General features: G+C 33.4%; 1 protein-coding gene across 3 annotated transcripts in view; it reads right to left on the bottom strand.

Moving 5' to 3' along the window:
* Window positions 1–4,486: 4,486 nt before the first annotated feature.
* The window catches only part of COL11A1 (collagen type XI alpha 1 chain), a 197,026-nt gene continuing 178,006 nt past the window's right edge, over window positions 4,487–23,506 (bottom strand). For all 3 annotated transcript variants that reach the window (XM_038541182.1, XM_038541181.1, XM_038541183.1), the window contains 10 exons: window positions 18,517–18,570; window positions 17,521–17,628; window positions 16,986–17,039; window positions 16,838–16,873; window positions 16,687–16,740; window positions 14,992–15,241; window positions 11,648–11,760; window positions 10,135–10,203; window positions 7,386–7,619; window positions 4,487–6,205 (listed from right to left, as the gene is read on the bottom strand). In XM_038541182.1, the coding sequence (XP_038397110.1) occupies window positions 6,059–6,205; window positions 7,386–7,619; window positions 10,135–10,203; window positions 11,648–11,760; window positions 14,992–15,241; window positions 16,687–16,740; window positions 16,838–16,873; window positions 16,986–17,039; window positions 17,521–17,628; window positions 18,517–18,570 (1,119 nt within the window). In that variant the 3' untranslated portion in view covers window positions 4,487–6,058. The remainder of the gene's footprint in view (window positions 6,206–7,385; window positions 7,620–10,134; window positions 10,204–11,647; window positions 11,761–14,991; window positions 15,242–16,686; window positions 16,741–16,837; window positions 16,874–16,985; window positions 17,040–17,520; window positions 17,629–18,516; window positions 18,571–23,506) is intronic.

Genomic DNA, 23,506 nt, shown 5'->3' with positions numbered 1-23,506 from the left:
TCTTCATGTTCCACACTCACCTATGCCTCTGGAATTCTCTCCTGGGTTTCTGCCATAAAGTGGAATTCCTTCTCCCCGTCATCTATGCACATCCAGACTCTACGGACATTTTGTAGACCTATCATCTTTCTCATGAGGCACACTAACAAACCAACTTTTATTTTTCTTTCAGTTCTCCAACATCTGTAGAGTCAGAACCTTGATTATAAACTGTTCTTTTAGATGTTATGGTTTTATTTCTTTTATTAAACTGTATATAAGAGTATAGTGCAGATCCTTTATGACATAATTCTTTTGTAAAGTTGATATATATAGAAACCCATCCTCATCATGGTGCTAAATTATATACTTGGTCATTGATTGATAATTAAATGACTCAAGAGTTCTGACATCAGTATTGGCTCAAAACCACTTGACTCTATCTTTAGAAAAGATCTACTTACAAATTCTACCCCTCTACCCCTACTTGATCACCTTCCCTCTACTCTATCATGTTCTACCTACAATCCCCCACTCTCTTCCTCAGGTGGGGGTTGAAGGGCCAGAGTGGGGGTGGCAGGGTCTGGAAGCCAGGCAGGCCCCTGCACAGAGAAAAAAAAATCTGGTGAGACTTTCAACTCTTTCACCAAAAATCTAAAATAAAATATAAACTTACCTAGTCATATCAATTTTCTACCTTTAGTTAAGTATTTAATACCTTTAGGATTTTTGCTGTTGTCATCACTGGTTTTCTTTTTCCACTCTTGTTTTTCTCAGTAGTGAGGTAAAAATCTCTACAGCTATATGGAAATAACTAGGTAATACTTTATCTAACATGTGAATGTTGTTTATAGTTAAAGACACTTTACTGACATAAAGATGCAATTCGAGTTTCTTAATAGATTTTATTTATTTGATGGAGAGAGAGAGAGAGAGAGAGAGAGAGAGAGACAGAGAGTGCATGAGCTGGGGGGAGGGGTAGAGGGAGAGGGAGATGAAGGACTTGATCCCAGGACCCTGGGATCATGACCTGACCAGAAGGCAGATGCTTAACGGACTGAGCCGCCCAGGTGCCCCCAATTCAGAGTTTTAAAAATATCTTCTAGTAATTAGCTAGGATAATTTTTACTCAGTAATTTCATTTTCCTGAAATAGATAAGATGCCAAAACTCATGCCATTAAAGAATTGGTTACACAGATCTTTCCACCATGTTGATCTGAGGAACCTGTAAATCCACCTCTTTCTTAGAGGACTTGTTCATTTCATTTCATTCAGTCTGGCTGTCCCCTTCAGGGTGAGCACAGAAGTGTATGTCACTGCAGGGAAAAGTTTCTTCATGCCTTGAAGATATTTATTTCCCTCAATGAGCTGAAAAATAACAGGCAAACATTTTATTTATACCAGAGACCCTAAAGTGATGGTGAATCAAGCTGGAAGACTCATTAGCTTACTTCATGCCCTCTGTTGTCACTAGAATAAGATCTGTTACTTATATGGCTTGCTCTTCAAAAGTTTCCATTATGGAAAAAAAGCCTACTTCCTTATAGGCATATATAGGTAATTTAAAAATAGGAAAGTATTCTTCAGTGTTTTTGTGTAACTTCATATGAATAGTATATTATACGTAGAAATGCCATCATAGACTCATTATAAAATAAGCCCTAGTTATTGTTACATAAAACATTTTTGATGCTATTTTGATTTATGTTTTTAGAGAGTTAACAGTGATTCTGTAACTCCTTTTTAACCTCGGTTTTGATCATTACCAGTCTCCTTATAAATATTGACTATGGATTTACTAGATAGAAAAAATGAGGATCTGCAAGGGTTGCTATGTACTAATTACTGAACATGGAATGCTTCTAACTGGATATACTTCTGCAAGATTTTCAGCTGTAAATAATCATGTCATCTCTGGATCTCTGAGAGGCAGCTGCATAAGGAATTATTAGTTGTATAACCATTACACTAATAGAGAACGAGCAATGGGTAAAATTTGAAAGACTCTAAAGCCTACTAAACTCATCCTTCTGGAGAGCAAAACACATCCTAGTAAAAGCGGATTTGAGAAGCTGTGTCAGATGGATGTGCCATTCCTGGGTATTTGCATGGCTTATGCTGCTGCTCCTATTTTGTATCCTTCATGACTCATTTGTAAAGCTTATATTTTATGGGATCCTATTTGCTAATTTGGGCCTCTGTGATCGTGCAATTTGTATACTGTTTTACATTTTTAAAACTAAATCTTTATATAAGTTTGGTGATGTAAATAGTGCATGTGTTACCAGCTGTTTTAGAAAGGAACTTAGTCTAAGGTGATGATAGTAGCAGTAGAAAATCCAGAGCAGTGGCAACTATTTACTTAGCTTTTGGTGTGTATCAGTGTGCTAGGCCCTTAATTCATTTACTTTACAATTAGTCAACATACAGAAGACTAAGCTTCAGGATCCTTGTCTTTATTGGACCCCATCTAAGCCCTGAGAAATCTGCTAGAAATATGTTCTCAAGGTCATATAATTGGTAAAATTTGCCCAAGTGAGATCCTTTAATTATAATCTTTTAAGAATATTATCTTCCCACTCCAGCTTCTCTTTGGCATTTTTTTTTCTCATGTTGGGTGGTATGGAAGGAGGCAGCATCGAGGAAATTCAATTAGGGATTCATTTATTCAGGATTTATAGAATAGGTTTACATGATGAAGTATAATTATATGGCTTGCAGTTATTTATATAAAATTATTGCAGAAATCCTAGTGTAGGAATGTCTTTCTGGAATAATCCTATCACCCATTGTGTTATAACATAAAAAGTATGAAGACAGAGTTTGTATCATGGCATGCATGTGTCTTTGGTGCCCAGAGGCTGAAATCTATTGGTAGTGGAAAGAAAACAAGGTATAAAATGTGCAGAATCAGAAGCTAGCCTGTGAAAAATTCTCACAAATTTATAGTACATAGATGAAATAAATGGAGAGAGCTTTTCCTAGATTTAAAATAACCTGAAAATTTAAAAATACTTACCAATGACAAAATGTGAAATTGAAAGAAACAGCTCTAAGCTATTGATAATAAGAAACATTTTTTTTAATCTAACATATTAGAGAAACATTCTTTCTACTGGAAATTAGAATATAAAATTCTCATAAGACACTCAGAGATTGAAGCCAAAAATAAACAAATGCACAGAATAAAAGGATTATAAAAGTACTTCAGAGAACTAGTGAAAACATTGATTTTTTTTCCAGATTTTCTGATACTTTTGGCATGGGTCTAGTTTTTAAAAATTAATAATTTGTTGAAAGACCTTTAGTTATTCAAAATAGTAACTTCTGTAATATTTTTGCATTTATTTTTATTTTTTAAAGATTTTATTTATTTATTCATGAGAGAGAGAGAGAGAGAGAGAGAGAGAGAGAGAGGGAGATGCAGAGACACAGGCAGAGGGAGAAGCAGGCTCCATGCAGGGAGCCTGACCTGGGACTTGATCCCGATCTCCAGGATCACACCCTGGGCTGAAAGCGGCGCTAAACCGCTGAGCCACCTGGGCTGCCTGTATTTATTTTTTAAAGAATTAAGCCAAATTTTATGTGTATCAGGCCCAGGATCCACGCATGCCAGGATCTACCCAGAGTCAATGGTATTCTCCAGAGTTTATACACCCTTGGGCCAACACTAGAGAGAATGTCCTTTAATATGCTTTTTTCCTTTCCACTGAGCTTTTCTTTGTTCATATTAAATCATTTATGTAGGGTGCCTGGGTGGCTCAGTTGGTCAAACATCTGCCTTTGGCTTGGGTCCCGATCCTGGAGGCCTGGGATCAAGCCCTGCATTGGGCCCCCTGCTCAGCAGAGTCTGCTTCTCCCTCTCCCTGTGCTCCTCCACTCTGCTTGTGCTCTCTTATTCTCTGTCAAATAAATAAATAAAATCTTAAAAAAAATCCATTATGAGGGAGAGAAAAAAAATCCAATGCTATGCAGAAGACTATATCCATATGTGCAAGGAATAGAAAAAGTTAGGCAATTCAGTTATTTATTCATTAATTCTACTGAGTTCTAAATTGGAAGCTGTTTGTTAAAATGGGCAAATAATGAAGCTTCCCCAGGGCAGGTCAATATGCAAAATATTCTCTATGCCTGATGTATAGAATTTCTCTTGATAGAAAACGTAACTTTCTATATAATTTAGAGACTATATCAAAGTTCTGGAAATATTTCTAGTGCTGAAATTGTGAACATATGTTTGAAACTTTGCAAACTGTTTAATTATGAAAAATATCTTTCTGAAATTTTAAATATAGCCTACCTTAATTTTGTAAATAGAGTATTACCATGTGGTGTTTTTATTTTAGACATGTGGGGAATTTAAACAACTTATTTCTGAAGGAGAATATTCTTTTCCAAAAGTGTAAAACTATTCCAATCTGGATGGTCAAGAAACAGAATTGAAAGCCTTTTCAACAATAGAGAGTAATTTGGAACCTATTTAAGAAAGAGAATGACCAATCCAGGTAGACAAGACTTGAGTTTATTTATACGATTCGTATCTCCCTTCTTGAAAGGACATTTACAAACTTGATTTCAAAAATAAAGAACTTCTGAATGACAAGTGTTCACGTTTTAATTCCAGTATTACAAGTATGCTCTTTTGTGATAAATTATCAGTTGAAAATGTTCCAGTGAAATCTGGTATCAGTTAATTTAACACTTCATATAAGAAATAAAACATTTATTTTCAAGTCTTACATATATTACTTAAATTAGATACAAAGTTCAATTTGTAACTTTCAAATTTTACTGCTATATCAAGCTACCTGGGAGAAAATACCTTAGTGGAAAAAAATGTTTTGATTGTTTTAATAAGTATGACTTTTAAAACAAGCACTGTTAGTAACAATCCACCCATATGTTATTTAGGAATTAGGCAGGTCAAATAATGTGTGATATTATTTTGAAAGAAAAGAAATAGTATTTGTTGGGCAGGTGCAGGTAAAATAATATTTGAAGACTATTATAATACGCAACTTGGAATCAAATTCAAGAAGTTGATTGGTTAATAAGAATAACATTGAACAAATTCATAAATAACTGCTTAGTTCCCATCTTTTAATATTAATCCGCACGACTGAAGCACACTGAAAACAATGAAATGAGATAAAGTCGTAAAAAAATTGTACATCTGATTGTTTCCTTGATGGAGGCATTGATTTGTTAAAATAGCTTCTCATACACATTTTCCTGTCCAATAATATAAACTTGCTTGTTTTCCATATATACAAGTATCCTGTGAAATCCTGGACTCCAAAAAGAAAAAGGTTGAGGTATAGCATTGAATAAAGCATCAAAATGCATGATATTTTTGGCTGAAATTCAGCAAAGTTACTGTCAGTAGAGCAGAGTTGATCCAAGTGCGCTTCCAAGAGTCTTCTAGGTTTTTGCCCCTCTGAGAAATTTGTTGGCGACATCAAATAATTGAACTCTTCAACATCAATATATACAAAGGCATTTTATTATTAATCAAAGAAAGGGAATTAGAGCCATCAGAAATTACAACTTTATTTTTTTTCATAATACATATATTTATTGCCATCATAGTTCTGCAATTGTCATAAAATTAGAGTCAGATGGAATTCAGAGACACGTGCAAGTTTTGGAAATGGACACATAGATAACAGTATAGAACTGTACATAAAATAATTACAATTTATTAAACACATTGTTTTAGCACATCCTTGATGGATGGGAATGAGCACCATATCTTTTATGAATATATATTTTTCTCTTCTTTTTTTTCTACAGCACCAAAGAAATCCAAATAGGAAAAGGAGAGATGAAAATTGGAAATCAAGAATAAGGCCTGTTTCCATCTCAGCCACACTATCTTGTATTTTTATGATTTTCGAAAGTTTTTTCATATAAAGATTCTGGCCCTCTCACGAGCACCAGTATTTTTAATCGGAACATATATACGTAGCAAGTTGCTTTCTATACCATCCTTATTCAAAACTTGCATGTGGCATAAAATGGGTTGGTGGCACCAAGGTATTTTTTTTCTGTTGATTTCATATGTTCTTTGTCCTAATCTTAGCCAAGGAAACAAACAGGACCAACTTCAAATCCAAACTTCTGATTCTGATCACCAAAGTCATTGATCATTACATCAACGATAGGTACTTGATCAATTTTCGGTGTATTGATTTCAATCACAGTTTTGTCATAGCCTTTTCTGGACTGTAAAATGGAGCAGAAATAAAGAGTTACACAATCATTTTATAGTTTTAATACATATGTTATTTTTTTCTTACACCTCTGAATGGAGACAAGAAGGTAAGAAAGACAAGAGTAAGAAACAAATTTGTCATTATCTACGTGTAATTAACTCTTGTTTTTATCACTGATGTCATAGATAGTTTTAAATTTTGAGTGTTTAATATTTAGCTGTTATAGCTGTTACTCAACTATAATATTTGGATATATTGCACAGTTGAAGAGAATCTTACTGAATTGAAAAATACCATTTAAGATGAAGACTGATGCTAGTATTGAGTCAGGCTCCTACATAATAATATATTCCCACCATTGTAATCATACTAGGTATATATACAAGGTTTCTTAAGACACAGTATACAAGTTATAGTGCACGAGGTCACTTCTACTGTTATATATTAATTTTGTGAATGATTATCAGTACATTACTATTGGGAAATCCAAACACTTGCTACTTTTAATATGTTTTATTTTCTCTTCTTTGATCTGTGGATACCTTACTCATTGGTGAAGTCATGTGCTTATTGCTTTGTAACTATGACTTCTTTAGTCATCAGCTAAAACAATGAGTTTTTTAGTGTGTTCTCTGGGTCACTTTCTTAAATGGAATTCCCACTGTGTGAAAATGATAGTTCCAGAGGATAGAAGTAACAAAAAATGACAGTAACTGCCTAAACCACTATAGTATAGAATCAACAGACAAGCTCCTTACAAACAAAATACAGAGGTAAGAATTATCTATAGTATAAATGGTATAATGCCAAATCCTTTACCTGTCATTTTAGATCCATGGATGAAGGAGGCAAATGAAATTTTTTTTTTAAATTTCAAGAATAACTAGCTATAATAGTATTCAAATATCAGGAATAATTCCATAGAAGTAGCATATGATCTAAGATTAACTTCTGCTACGGCTTTTAAAATATGTCTATATGTATGTTTCATGGTTTGTGTGTGTGTGACTGTGTGTGAATATTAGTGGCTTCTAAGACACCGTATTTCAATGCCAATGTTAAGCATCAGATCTTAATAACAATTGCTATTCATTTCATGCATTTCATGAGAGAAACCTGGCTTAGGGCCAAACTGAGGTGGTTACACGCTGCCTCCCACCCTGCGGAAGAAGGCAAGCGATTTCACTCACCGCACAGCCATCATACAGTGCTTTGATGTAAGGGTTGTTGTCGTAGGACATCTCCTCATCATTTGATCCCAGGAATCGAAGTGCTTTGTCGTAACTTCCTGATGACACATCATACCAGGCTGCTGATTGATGACAGGTGTAGGTGAAATTCTGCCGAGCAGAGGCAGTCAGCAGTTTCAGGAATGTCATTTGCACCATATTAATGGAATTTCCTTCAACATCTAAATAGGAAAGCTGGGAATAAAAGAATAAAAAGACATATAAAGATTCTTTTACTCTTTTATGTTATAAAAGGATAAAATCGCTGTTGACGTTGAACTGTTACCCCAGAAGCATTGGATGAATCAATCAATGGGCCCATTTTCAGTTAGGGAAAGAAAGTGGGCACGGAGGATCAGAAGACCCAGAGACAATATTTTCTGAAATTGTATTCCCACCTGAGTTACTATAAGCACTATGTATCTTGAAAAAAAAATCACTTTCTTCCTATGCTTTATTGTCCTAATCATTAAAAATTTCCCCAAAAATGCTTTTGTTTCCAAGAGAGCTTTCATTATATTTGTGTATCTTTTTTTTTTGAGTTTTTTTTTAATTTATTTTTTATTGGTGTTCAATTTACTAACATACAGAATAACCCCCAGTGCCCGTCACCCATTCACTCCCACCCCCCGCCCTCCTCCCCTTCTACCACCCCTAGTTCGTTTTTAAATTATAAAGTGGAAATATAGTGAACAATGGGAACTGGGGAATCTTGGTGCAATGCAAAGGTGACCAATTTAGCGGGGTTTTACTTTTTTTTTTTTTTTCCAGAGAGAAAGAGTGTATATGCACTGCTTGCACGGGTGATGGGGGCAGGAGTAGAGCAGGAGCGAGAAAGAGGGAGAAACGATTTCTAGTGGAATCCTGCCTCTATGAGCACAGAGCCCTAGGCATCTGGATCTCTTGACCCTGAGATCTTGAGTGGAAACCGAGTCATCACTTAACTAACTGAGCCACCCAGTGCCCCTTCATTTTTTTTTAATATCACCTACTTCTTTAAAAAATTTCATCGTATAAGCACTTGACCCACATTTACTTAAAGATTTTATTTATTTATTTATGAGAGACAGAGAGAGAGGGGCAGAGACACAGGCAGAGGGAGGAGCAGGTCCTGGGCTGAAGGTGGCGCTAAAGCGCTGAGCCAGCCAGGCTGCCCTTGCCCCACATTTTAAAACATGTTCCTGCAGTTTTTTATTTTGGGGCCATAGTTTTCTAAGGTGTTTGGTCTTTTATTTCCAGGACAGACTTGCCCGTTTGTTCATTCTTAGATGATGCACTTATTCAACACTATGTCACTAGCACTAAGCATAATGTCCAAGATGACACAAGTGAGTATTTGTTGGTCAGTAAGCACTTATTTTGAATTTACAGCAGGTAGTTTTAATTGAAAATTATTAAAGGTCTTTATTAAATTCATAAGTCCATTGGGTGTAATTCAAATACTAGGGTCAACTGAAACATATAAACCTAGAGTTTTTAAAAATTGAGTAGGGGGATCCCTGGGTGGCGCAGCGGTTTGGCGCCTGCCTTTGGCCCAGGGCGCGATCCTGGAGACCCGGGATCGAATCCCACATTGGGCTCCCGGTGCATGGAGCCTGCTTCTCCCTCTGCCTTTGTTTCTGGCTCTCTCTGTCTCTCAGTCTTTCATGAATAAATAAATAAATAAAATCTTAAAAAAAAAAAAAAATAAATAAAAATTGAGTAGGAAATTTACCTAAAGATTTAGTCAATGTAAAGGTAGTTATCTATGGCTCTCTTCTTTATTGCTGAATCTACTCAATTCTTACTGATTAACAGCTTAGATAGTGAGGAAGCTTGTTTGGTTGAAGAAACAAAGACCACTTGGGAAATGCACACGAAGGAAAACAAACCAAAACAACAAAAAATAACACCACATACAGAATTCTGTGTATGTATTTTTAACTTCTACACTAGTAAGAATATCACATGGATATTTTATGGAACTTGAAGATTGAATAATTCTGTCAAGTGGAGAACCTCACTAAAGTTGTTAATTAATACGTGTAGGTTCCCCTAGGATGATAACTATAAAACAGCCATCAATAGAAAATAATAGCTTTTTTAAGAACATCAAACAATTGAATAATTATCTAGGAAAGTGAGAAACTTTCATTTAAATACATTCTTATTAATATTTTAAACACATATATTTTTAGACAGCTTTTATAATACAAATTTAGTTTTGGCACCTAATCTTAAAATACCTATAAAAATTATCAATAGTGAACTGGCAATTGTATGAAAATATCTAAATGAACTTGTGCTATAATCCAAATAAAGGTTAGGTCAGTCAGTTCACTTTATTTCCAAATGTAACAGTCGAAAAAAAATTTCACATTCTAAAAGTTTTTACTGAAATAGAGAAATGAATATATGTATTCTCTATACTGGATATTTCTAACATAATCCATTTTTATGATGTCTATCAGGTGCTTAGTGGAATGCATACTTTATCTGATCACATTATTTTAGTAAATTTAGTATATTTCCATATGCTATTAGCATACTAGCATAGCACATTTAGACTTCTCTAAAATACTACAGTGATCTAAGATAGATGGAGCCAGCCGGAGAACACTTGGAATCCTTGATAGTAGAATTTGGACTTTCATAGTCAGTGTCTAGAGATATAGAGAGCTTCATTTATGAAGTTTAAGATAAACCATTTCATGGTAAGGTTATAACATACCAGTTTTCCTCTCTTAAATTCACTAAACCAGCTTCCTGGTTTCTCCTTTGGCCAAGATGATATTCTCACCTGTTGCAAAGGAATAGGAAAATTAGATAAAAATTGTGAACAGCATTGTTTAGGTATGTATCAGTAATTTTCAGTAAAACTAAAATGCCAAAGAGGTTTTAAAACAGCCTATCCTGAACTACAGAAAATGAGATAAAGAGCAAAATTTGAGAGAGATCTTGGGAATTCCTATTTAGTGAAGATGGAGTCATTTTCTTCCTGGTTTTTTTTTTTTTTAATTGCTCAAAAAGAAGGGTGTGGGGGGGATAACCTACAGATGGCATAATAAGAGCTGTAGGGGACATTGGTGGAACTCTTAGGTAACCCCTTGGAAAGGAACACCTCACAATACCAGTTGGAATCAGCCAGCAAGGCAAGTACCATCAGCACTGCACTGTGAAGGGAAGCATCCGGAACACATTCAGCCAGTAACTATTCAGCCATGCTTTGGAAAAGTCACTGGCAGGAAGCAAGCCTAATCATCTTCTGCTGACAAGAATGTTTAGAATCTCCTATAGATCTGCATTTATTGTTTTGCTTTGCTAACATCAGCAAACTATAAGGGTATATAAGATCTCGTGGTAAGGAATCTGAGTTATCAGTGTAAGGGAAAGCATTTTCCACATTCCCTCATTTCTTTGGGGGCTACACGAATTTTATTATGCTTCGCCACATGCCATGTTTGGGAAACAGAAGTTGCTTTGTCTCCTGCCCCTACTACCCATCCTTTTCTCACAAATTTAATTTCTTTCCTGAAGAGATTAGCCACACCTAAAGCTACTTGTCTTGCCTTAAGGACTTTCTTTGCCTCTCTATACCCATACCATTTACTAAGAAGAATGTCATTTATTAAAAGATTACAAAGACAACATTTACCACCAGAAAATAGTTGGAGAATATAATTAGGCTAGGGGAAAAAATCTTTCCCTATATTAGTAGTTTACCTTTATAGCTTTAAAGATAGAACTCAAATATATTGATACTGCTGGGTGAAAATCAAGAGATGTTTTTGAAGGGACTAAACATTTTAAAACTATGCAAAAAAAATTAAAACTATGCAAATGCAGACAGTGCTCTTATTTTATGTAAGATATTATAAATTGTGTATTTTGAATATCATATACAGCTGTGAGTTCTATCTCATGGTAAGTGGAATGAAGAATACTATGCATGCACTAAAATTTGGGAATCAGCTGTGCTGTGTCATGGAAAGCCATAGAATTTTAGAGCACAAGCAGGTGCATAAAGAATACATCTGGGTAAAAAATAAAGGAGAGAAGTATTTGTTAACTCTGTGCATCACTTTGGTGTCTTATTCATGTTTATGCAAATGAAATGTTCTAATTACCCTGTAAGAAAAGCAGATAAATGAAAATATGACAGTATAATTTTCCTGTTTAGTTCAATATTGCAAAAACATGGCAAGAACTGTCAACAGTCACCACCAAAACAGATTGGTACTTACTCCTTCAGATTTTTTGTCTGGATAAATGCAAGTCTCACCACCAGATGTGAAATTACAGTAAACTTTGAAGGAATCTCCTGAGCAACCTTGGTTTGGGTCAATCCAATATTCACCTAGAAGTAGGAAAAAATATGTCATATACAAATACATTTATATAAAAAGTCAATTGCATTAAGTATCAAATTTTATTAGAGAAAGAAAAATTAATATTGATGGATCTTCTCCCATGAGAATCACTTTTATGCTTTTTGTCATATTGAGGTATGTGTTTGAATAGTTAAAGAGTGACCCTTTGTCTTCTCTGAATCAAAGCTTTGCCCATAAACTCTTGTGGAACACACTTGTTCCTAGCACATCTGTTATTTTTAGATTTCAGCTTAAATGCCACCTCCTCAAATATTAACATTCAATTTACCCATCATAATAAATTGCATGGATATTGGAATCAGATAAACTTAACCCTAAATCTCACATGTATTACTACTTAAGTGGTCGGAGTATAATAATCACTATATTTTCCCTTGGTTTATTCATCTGCAACAATGGAGGTGATAGTATCTACTTAGCTTCAATCGTACTTTTGCATTACTTTATGGCACAAACTTCTTGTAGTAAAGAATATTTTACTACAAGAGAAATTCTAATTCCCTTTGAATTAGATTTTAAAAAGAAGGTCCATTTGATATATTTAAATGTAGTTTTCTATTAAAGTCATTATCCTGTGGTGCAGGGCAAATTTTATCATGTGGATGACTATGACCATTAATTTATTGTTAGATGAGTAAAGATGGTAAGTAGTAGAAATAACATAAAATTTTTTTAAAATAATTGACAACAAAAAAAAAAAAAAAAAAAAAAAAAAAAAAAAAAAAAAAAAAAAAAAAAAAAAAAAAAAAAAAAAAAAAAAAAAAAAAAAAAAAAAATAAAATAATTGACAATACACCAACAACTATTGGAAGACAGTATTGGTACACATACTTTGGTTCCCTCTTACCATTTTTTATGCTGTCATTTCATTTTAAATATTAGTCTGAATTATGTGAATCTACTGGTTATTAACTTTTAACAATCTGAAATCTCTAACTGCTTAGTACTAGAACTCTTGAAAATCCAAAACCAATCTGCTTTACCTTTTACTACTACTGTATATAAACAGGGAAAGTACTCTTTTTTTTTTTTTTTTTTTTGGAAAGTACTCTTATAGTCAATTAGCTTCTACTATATGTCAGATCACTTGAAACATTTATTTAACAAAATCATTTACATTTTTTCTGACTGCATCATTTATAGATTCATGTCTGGAATGAACTGAAATTCTCAGGAATAAAATATACAAAAAAAGTTAAAGATCATCCAGGATTTCACAAACCAGGATAACCACTCTTACTGTTTGATATATCTTATGGATTTTAGAAATATGTAATTTCAAATTCTGTGGTATTTTTACCTTGATTTATTCAGTTAATATTGTCATTAATTTTTTTTCAAAAACATAATAATAACTTAATTACTAAGACACCTTCATCGTCCAATAAATTCAGTGTACTATTGGTACCATGTACAACTTATCTCTAACTTATTCATTTCCTGCTTTTACTGTCAGATCTCTAAATCAAGTCATCATAATTTCTTGACTAGATTAATCCAGTTTCCTTTGATTCCACCTCACTTCCCTCCAAATTACTTCAAGTAATTTTCCACTTTGCTTACTACTGTTTAGCCATAGAGATCTTTCAGTTCCTTGAAGACACCAAGATCTTGTCTTCTTCAAAGCTTTACCTATATCCTCTGCCTGGAATACCCTTTTGATTCTTTGCATGACTGGCTACCTCCTTAAAAGTTTCAGCTTAAATGTTACCTCATCAGATATTAACTCCCTATATATCCAAAATGGAATCATCCTTTGCTTACCTAAATACTCATTTTTTTACAGTACCTGTCATAATATGCTATTATTAATACTTATGCTTTTTCCTGTCCCTATCATTTGAGAACAGCAGCTCAAGGGCATTATTCCTTCTGTGTATCTGTGAATCTCTGTCTGAAGAACAGTGCCTGGCTGTTAATTAATTAATTAATATTCAATTAATTGATTGACATTTAATTAATATTTAATCACAATTAATTAATACATTGAAGAATTACTAATGCTAGTTTATTTATGAGGAAACCACAGGGAACTGTAGCCCATGGTGAACTTCCCATTCCCAAAATTTACAAAACTTTTTCTTGACTTCTCAGGTTCTAAGTCATTATATGTTGTCTTATAACTCATACATGTTGTAATCTTTTACAATAGAATTACAATTATGTATGACTCTCTTAGCGACATGAGAAGTCTGAATCATTCTTATAAATCACTGAATTACTACTGAATTAAACTTGCATTTCTCAAATATACATACTGTAAACTTGGATATCAGTTTCTATGAAATCCTTAATAGTTTTAGCCTGTTTTAGTTTTAACAGGCTATGCTTGAATAAGATAGGAAGATTTTATGATATTCTTCTTTTATGGTGGTGACTGTTTCTGAATCACATTGAACTTTTCTCTCTGAACTGAGTTATTTAGATCTCAGTTATATATAACATTCTTGTATGATTGACAGTGCAAAATTATTGTCCTAAAAGTAAAAAGAATGACAAAATATTTCCACATAAAATGGGAGATTTAAGATCACATAAAATCTGTCCCTTGTTAGGTATGTAATTGTGAGAGTTTATTAGCTAATTCAGGATACTTGAAACTCTTGCTTTCTCAGGATGGGTATGTAAAAGTTTGTGTTAAATGGTAGGTATAATAAATTATCCTGATTATTATTACAAATAAATTGTTCACAGTTCCAATTATTTGTGGATCAATGACATAAATTTTTGCCCCAAGCTATCCTAATTCTCAGTCTGTTCAACAAATCATTGCTAAACTAATGGGTCAAATATGATGTAGTATGCTATTAATCATGTTAACTTTACTCATATCGATGTAAAATAAGTTAGATTATAGGATATAAATAATTATACATTAATGTGTACATGCACGGACACATAAAGCCCCTTCTATCATAGTTATTACATAGAAAATGCATTTATGTTATCTATAATCATCCAAAAAGATCTTATCATAATTTAATGAAACCTTATGTAACCGGCAAGGATTCTCTGAAGCAGATCTTGAATTGCACGGTGTAAATGACTTTTTCTGTCTACAAGATTGGAATTAAATCACCTGCTTTAGTTTTATTGAGATTCTATATTAAACATTTAACTAGAATTAATGAGCTGACAATGTGCCTTCATAACTTAGAGGTTCAGTACACTTGCTGTGTCATGTATTATTAACATACCATCTGGGAAGTCAGGATGGCTGAGTTGCAGGTCTTTGCAAGTTCGGGCTGGGTTAGTCTGAGTACCCATTGGAAACTTCATATGCTCGATGTCTTGTTTCAGGGAATTGAGAGAACCAAATATTTCCTCCATTCCATCCGAGTAATCAAGAATATTATCCCCTGCATCTGCTTGCATGTTTTCAGCATGTCTTCTTGTTTTCTTGGGTGACAAGATTGGTAAAGGCTGAATGACTTCCCCAGGTGGACCCTGTGAAAGAGATAACGTGCATGTAATTGCTTCTTAAGTAAAATATTCTGTATAATTATTACTGGTTATGTCATTGTTAGGAGAAACTATAGCTAATTTAGCTTTTCAATGTGTTTCCTATTTTCAATGTTTTCTATACACATATACATATATAAATATTTATGTAGAAACTGTGTAAATTCTATTCTAAAGAATCTCGTGAGCATATGAGGTAGATACAAATCAGATAATTTCTGTACCTTTTTTCTATATAAGTAATGTAACACAGACTGGTGTGGACATATGTATGTTACTTTCTCATTTATTAATTAATCCTCATTTACGTGTCCTATCTCTGCAACTAGATTTTAGTCTCTGAAGATTAAAATATCATTTTAAAGTTATTATGCTACCTAATGAGTTGTCTATTGTGCTTGATAATAATTTATATTATGAAACATCAAGCTCTTAATAATACACAAGTTAATACACATTAACTTGTTTCAAATAGAAGTTAACATTGTATAAATTTTAAAAACTTAAAAAATGCAGCCAGACTTGAATTTGCAAGAGTAGAACTATACCAAATAGTTAAGTGCACAGCGATATGGATTGTGTCCCACAAAATTCATATGTAGAAGTCCTAAGCCCCTGTACCTTAAAGTAAGACCTTATTTTGAAACGGGGTTGCTGTAGATATAATTAATTAAGTAAATATAAGGGCATTCTATTCCAATATGACTGATAACCTTATAAAAGGAGGAAATTTGGGAATAGAGACCCACATAGACAGAAGATGATGGGAAAAGACAGAAGACAGCCATCTATGAGCCAAGGAGAGGGTCATGGAACAGACCTTCCTCCAAGACCTTGGAAGGAGCGGATGCTTCCCATAGGTTGAACTAGGACTTGTGGCCTCGAGAACTGTTGGACAATGCATTTCTATGAGTTAAGCCACCTTGTTTGTGGTGCCTATTACGGCAGCCCTAGCAAAGCAAATCTATCACTTAGTAGTTACGTGAAGACTGGAAAAAGTCCGCATTAATAAATATTAGAAATTATTGTTGCTTTTAGGATGATCATTATATTTAGTAGGAAAAAAATGTCAGTTTTCTAAACTTTTGTCTTTATTCCTGTGTGGTCAGACATATATGCATCTTTGTGGCATACAATCAATTGCTTTCACAAAAATGTGACATAAGAAAGGATATAATATTCTTCAGAAACAAATAAAAACAAGATTATCATAATATGTAGTTAATGTATCTTTTTATTCAATTGAAAGAAAAATATTGGCATGTGGACCTGATCATGTAATTAATCTAGTTGCTATTTCCTAGAAAAATCAGCACAAAGACATTTGACAGAATGTCTTTTTTTTTCACCCTTCTTATAAATTCAGATAATTCATTGGCAGTCTCAGGATGCTAATTGCCAGAACATTACTCTTGTTACTCTGCACTTACCGGAGGTCCTGGAGGCCCTGGAAGACCACTGTCACCCTTCTGGCCGGCAGGTCCCTTTTAGGAAAAAAAAAAAGGAACAAGATAAATAGAGAACAAGGCATTTAAGTGGACTTCCCCCAAAAAATAAAAGTCCAAAGGCAAAAGTACTTACAGCAGAGCCTTTGGTTCCCTTTGGACCTTGAGGACCCTAGAAAAAATGCAAAGGCAAAAGATAAAAGATAAGATAAAAAATCTAGAGAATTTATGACTTCAGTATATTTGTAAGTTTACATTAAAAAATTATTTCATCTTGCACTTACTGGTAAGCCTGGAGGACCAGGTGGACCTATGGGACCAGCAGGACCTGGAATTCCCTGTAGAGAAAATCATCCAAATTAGAGCTTTCCTCAGCTATTCTGTTTCATGTTTTGCATAACAGCATACACTGCATACTTTAGATTATGCAAGAATATATAAGAATAACCTAAAACTTTCCACTCTGAATCTAACAAATAACTTTTCAAGATAATCTGTTTTTTCCCATGTGCTTCAGTGTCTATACCTTTATAGGAATAAAGCAGCTTCAGAATGATTTGTATGTTTTGGGGATTCACTAAATTTTTGTGTAATTAACTGTTGAACTGTAGTTTTTACGATTTCTAACTTCTCATATTTTTAATTTATTACTTTAAGGTTAAGTAAACCTCTTTTTGAAAACACCATTGACTTAAAGAGGTTAAAGATGCTTTAAATCACCTCATTGGTCACGTTTAATGGAATGTGTGCAGGTGTGTGTGTGTGTGTATGTGAGTACAACTGGAAAGGAGTAGGAGAATAATTTATATCTTTACTCACTCCATCCCCCTTTGCTCCTGGAGATCCCTGAGTTCCAGGGAGTCCTCTGTCACCTTTTTCACCTTGTTCTCCCGGAGGTCCAATCAGGCCAATTAAACCAGGATGTCCCTTTAAAAGGCAGAGAAAAGAAATTTAACAATATGTAAATTACAATCATCTATTATAGTCATAAAATAATTACACGCTAAATTTATGAAACCTAAAAGTAAAAGAAAAAGATAAAAAATTTAACCCTTTCTGAAGGATATTTGGATTAAGAACCTGTTTTCCTCTTACCTAACAGGATCATTTACTGCTTAAGTGAGATTTTTATCAGTGAGGAGGAGTATTAGGGAACAAAGTGCTTTCTGAAAATATTTTCAGTGTTTCATTTACTTAAAAAGAATTCTCTCAACTAAGAGACTAACAATGACCATATATAATATTGATGAAATAAACAACTGAAAAGTCATTATTTTAATAAGCACCATATTTTATATGAAATGATTTTTACTCTTGAGACTTTGTAGTTTTTCAGAGACATTTGGAGATTTAAAAATAATACAGAAACATTAGTGGCATTCTAAAAAGGCTTATTTTCTTTCATTATTTGGTGCGACTCAGCGTACATTCTGGAAGATCAAGTTATTATTTCAAAGGTATTCTAGTTTAAATTTTTTATTTTCATGTTTAAAAACATAAAAGTGGACATTTTGTTATTCCATCTGTTTATTTTCTGAAGGGTTATTTTAGTATAACCATATGCTTTCTCCGTATGGTTCCTACAAGGGGACATTGAAAAAATATAACACTGAATTCTGATACATTTTTCACTATGACTTTGTATATTTTCTCTTCTCTAAATTCATCTGGGAAACAGAGGATTGACAGCTTTTTCCTTGGTTAGAAGGACAAAGATATTCATTGAAATTTCCTTTTGAGTCATCTATATCCACAAAGTTATTGTCTCTACTATTAGGATGTCAAAATTGTAATAACTTGTGCTTTTATTCTCACCTTCTCACCCTTGGAGCCGGGGTCACCTTTGAGACCAGGTAAGCCAGGAGGTCCCTAAATAATGAGAAATAATAAACATATATAGAGTGGGTATGAGTTAGAGGATCATTACTCTCCACAAGGAATGTTTGGCTTTGGTAATCTGACAGTTTTCAAAAACAATAATGTTTAGTGTTTATTTTTCAGGATTCTAAATAATTTTGCTTGTTTAAAATTCCATGGCTTAATATTTAACTATAGTTATAAAGCATAGTATCGATAGGTTTGACTACATAAATATGAAATTAGGAATAAGACATGGTTTATATGGTCTTTAAACTGAAAATGGAGGATAGATTTTTAAATACCCTAATTTTAGAAGTGATTTCCAAATTATACATCAAATCAACCAAATATTTCTGTGCTAAACTCAAATACATTACAGTATTTCCTGTAAAATTAAAAAAAAAAACTCAGTAAATTTTTAACACTCATCTGACTTTTGATAACTACTTTTCCTAATCAAACTCCCAAGATGGTATTTTAAACTGTAATTCCTGAACAATGTTTTATCTAAATGATTTGTAAATTTAATAATAAGGCAATTCGTTTTCTTCATATAATCATCTTTATTTTACTAATTTAACCTTTTTTATGGTCCAATGATAAGACATTTACTCATTTATGCTGAATTATATTTTGATGAAAATCATGGTATGACTTCAACTTACTCAGTCCTGACCCCTACCCATGGAATTATTCATATTGATGACTTTTTAACACATTTTTTAAAGATTTTATTTATTTATTCATGAGACACACAGAGAGAGGCAGGGACACAGGCAGAGGGAGAAGCAGGCCCCACGCAGGGAGCCCAACGTGGGACTGCCCTGAGCCACAGGCAGACGCTCACCCGCTAAGCCACCGGGCGTCCCTAACAAACGTTTTTATATAAAAGTCAGTGTATTCCATATCAAAGGCATCACAAAATATGACCCTTCTTGTGAAATTAATGACAAATGAAACTGCAGGCTAGAGATTCTGTCGGAAGAAACGTAACTGACACTAAAGGATGGATAGTAAGGGTGTGATCGATGAAATCCAAGTCAAGATAATGCTACAGAATGTAGGTCACTACTACCTGCAATAGTGAGGCATCCAGAAAAACAAAGCAAAATATTTCTACAGTTTCTCTATTTATATTGAATTGAATTTTGGAATTATAATTTCAGTAACTATTTTTAACATGGCACTTAGAAAACAAAAGGCTTTGACTTTTACCACACTATACCATGAGTGTTCACTTTTTGTTGTATCTTCTTCAAGGCTACCATGAGTAATTTTTTTTTTTCCTTTCTATCCAGACACTTAGAATCTTCAGTGTGAGAGGAGCATGTAAGTCCCAGTCCAACATTTTTGTGAATTTAAAGTATGAAAAGCTATGGATCTGATCCAAGTTATATGATGTAATATAAAAAGTATGGGCTCAGGATAGGATAAATTTAGGATAGAAGCCCGTGTCTCCTATTAGCAATTTAAATTAGCTAACCAAAAAAAGCTGCAGTTATCTCATCTGTAAATTGAGGATTATGATTCCTGTTTCATGAGATTGAATAGATGAGCCTTTTCCACTCCTTACTTTCTCACATCTACATCTTAAACTGAATTTCTGATCATCAGGGGAAAGTCAGAATGTGGCTAGTACAATTAGTACTGTGTAACAACAGTATTTTGGACTATTATTATATATAATTATATTTGTTTTAATTCCTGAATTAATTTGAAATTCTGTAAGTATTGATATAAAAGTGAACAATTTCCCTACATCATTCCATTAACAATAGATTCAAATTATTTTCATAGAAAATACATGCAATTTTAAATGTGCCTAATAATGTTCTTCTACTAAGGAGAAAATAATCCTCAGACAGAAATTTATTTTAATTCACCTTAGACCTTCTTTTGTGTAAAATAATCATGCTACTTTGTTCAAAACCTGACAGACAAAATGTAGATGACAAAGAAATTACCAAGGTGTTTTTTTTGAGAACGTATTTTTTTTTTTTGAGAATGTATTTTTTATTGGAGTTCGATTTGCCAACATATAGTATGGATACATACTATATGTTGCCAACATATAGTATGGTTATACATATAATATAATTCCCAGTGCTTATCCCGTCATGTGCCCCCCTCAGTGTCTGTCACCCAGTCACCCCATCCCCCCACCCACGTCTTCTTCCACTACCCCTTGTTCATTTTCCAGAGTTAGGAGTCTCTCACGTTCTGTCTCCCTCTCTGATATTTCCCACTCATTTTCTCTCCTTTCCTCTTTAAATCCTTTCACTAATTACCAAATTTACTTCCAAGTATGTTCTAGGGCTGGGTTTGAAAACTGGACTTTCATCTTATTTACTCACACCCTATCATAGTGAACCTCAAAGTGTGGTCCTTAGACCAGTAGCATTAGCATTCTCTGTGAACTTTTTATTAGAAAAGCAAATTCTTGGGTTTCATTCAGACCATCTGAATCTGAAATTTTGAAGTTAAGAGACCAGCAATCTGTTTCATAGATTTGATAACTCATTACTGTTTGGGAGGCATGGCTCTGTGGCATTAGGTCCCAAATCGGGTTAAATCAATATTCAAATCAGAAGCGTATAAAATATCTCATATATGTTAAAATATGAGCATTACCTATTTGGTTCTACTAGTTCAATAATTTTTAAATTATAATTATATTTCATATTTATTATTTTCTGATCGTATCAGAAATGCATGATGAATCATCAATTAGGAAAATAATGTTGCCCAACAGCACATTTTAAAAGGATAATATCAATGATTAGTGGAAACACTCAAATAATTTCCTGAGACCACGTCACCATCAGGATAAATGCAAAAGATTCTATATGTTATAACAAGGTGGCATAGAATAGTAAGAAAAAATAGTTTTAATAAAAATATAACTGCATGAAAGAACCATATACTTGTAGCAGTAGCAGAAATCTTTTAAGAATATTGGTTAAAACTGACATATGTAAATTAAAAGTAAATACATTCTCTAGACTGAAAATATAAAACTATGTACAGGCCAGACTTTCTTCATGTCTCATTTTACATTCAAACTTTCTTAGGCATGTAATATGTTACAAAAATTTTGGTCTATGCGAGAGAATTACTAAGGATGTTGCTTGCTGGACACCAATATCCTAATCACTGCTTCACTCAGAGTCTTAAATCTAACCACATATTAGTTGGGTGATCTTAGATATATTACTTACTATCTCTGAGTTTCATTTAAGAAGGTAATATGTAATAACTGTCATAGTATTCTAATAATGGAAGAAAAATCAGACCTACAAAAGTACTATATAGACAGTGAAGTATAATATAAATTATTAACTTTCATTTTTGAATTGTTACAAATAGTTCTCAGTCAGCTTTCTCACCATATTTTAATAGTATAAACTAAAATGGGGAAAAAAGAGAAGGAGGAGGAGGTGGAGAGGAGGAGGAAAAGGAAGAGGAGGAGGAAGGAGAAGAAATACTGGAAGTCTAATTACTCAGGCGTAATGAGAAATACATTAGATATTATTTGTGTTTATACTGCATTTTAAATCATTTCTATAAATGTATATAAAAGAGTTAGAGGAAATGAGGACTAATTCCTCTAAGCTAAGAATTTCTTATGAACTTGCAAACTTTATCTGAGGACGGATTTATCAGGCAAAATCAGTTTATCATTTTCATCAGTTGGAAATAGAAATTGGTGAAGTTATGATATTGATAGCAGTTGTAAATAACCCTCTGAACTTGGAACATATCAGAAATATCAATTCTGCATATAAAAATGTTATTCCAAGTACATATTTTCTATTTCCTATTTGGGATATTGTAAATTGGAAAACCCCAGGGAAATGCATAATTCATAAGTAATAAAGTGAAAAGGAAAACAGGGATGATAGATTCTTAAGTGTTTAGAATACACAATCAAACATTTACCCCTGCAGTATTATTCTTTACAGAATGTTTGCTTTGATATGCATCTCAAAACTCTAGTGCATTGAAGTTTAAAGAAACTGTAAATCCTGCACTTTATTTAGAATGTAATATTGTGAAATAATTTTTAATTTGGTGAAAAGCAAATGCTTTGTTGTTTGAACCTGGTTAATCATTATGGAATACTACACATCTCAATCTTGTCTACAGACAGTTCAAATATAGCATAAAAAATTAGAAACTGCAATTCAGTAATCCATCCTACCATTTTTTCAGACCCTGATGGTTTGGAAAATTATGCCATCAGATGTTTTATTTATCGGTATGTGTAAAAGAAGGCATGCATGATTATAGTATGGAAAATTTCATCTCTTTTTCATGTTGACTACTCAAAAATTTTATTCAATTTTTAAAAACCTTTTATTATTCTTTATATAATATCATCATTGTCCTCGGCCTTCTGTTAGCTCCCCTATGTAGTATTTATCCTCAGTTCCATATGGTGATTCTAAATATACAGGTACATAAAATTTGTGCATATATAGGAGTTTAATTTTTACCATGAGAAATGTCTTTTAAAGTGAAAAATAAATACTTTACCATATCTAACTCTAGTAGAGACGATTACAGGTGGACAAACACCAAACACATATCATTTTAAAAGTTTTGTTATATTTATTTATTCTTAAGGTTTTATTTATATTTTCATGAGAGTCACGGAGAGAGAGGTAGAGACATAAGCAGAGGAAGAAGGAGGCTCCCTATAGGGAGCCCGATGTGGGACTCGATCCTAGGACCTCAGAACCTGAGCCAAAGGCAGAGAGGTTCAACCACTGAGCCAACCAGGTGCCCCTTTTTAAAAAGTTTTAAAAGATCTGTTTCACTCTCACCCCAAAGAATTTCCACTCCAAAGGTTAACATGATTATATATAAAATACCTTTATAAGTACAGTAAGTTTATAAGCAAGCATATAAATATTCTCTAATAAAAACAAAAAGCCACAGAAAA

Source organism: Canis lupus, chromosome 6 (assembly GCF_011100685.1).
Source record: "Canis lupus familiaris isolate Mischka breed German Shepherd chromosome 6, alternate assembly UU_Cfam_GSD_1.0, whole genome shotgun sequence".
Classification (NCBI taxonomy): domain Eukaryota; kingdom Metazoa; phylum Chordata; class Mammalia; order Carnivora; family Canidae; genus Canis; species Canis lupus.
The sequence above is the reverse complement of the archived record's forward strand: the minus strand, read 5'-3'. Positions and strand labels throughout refer to the sequence as shown.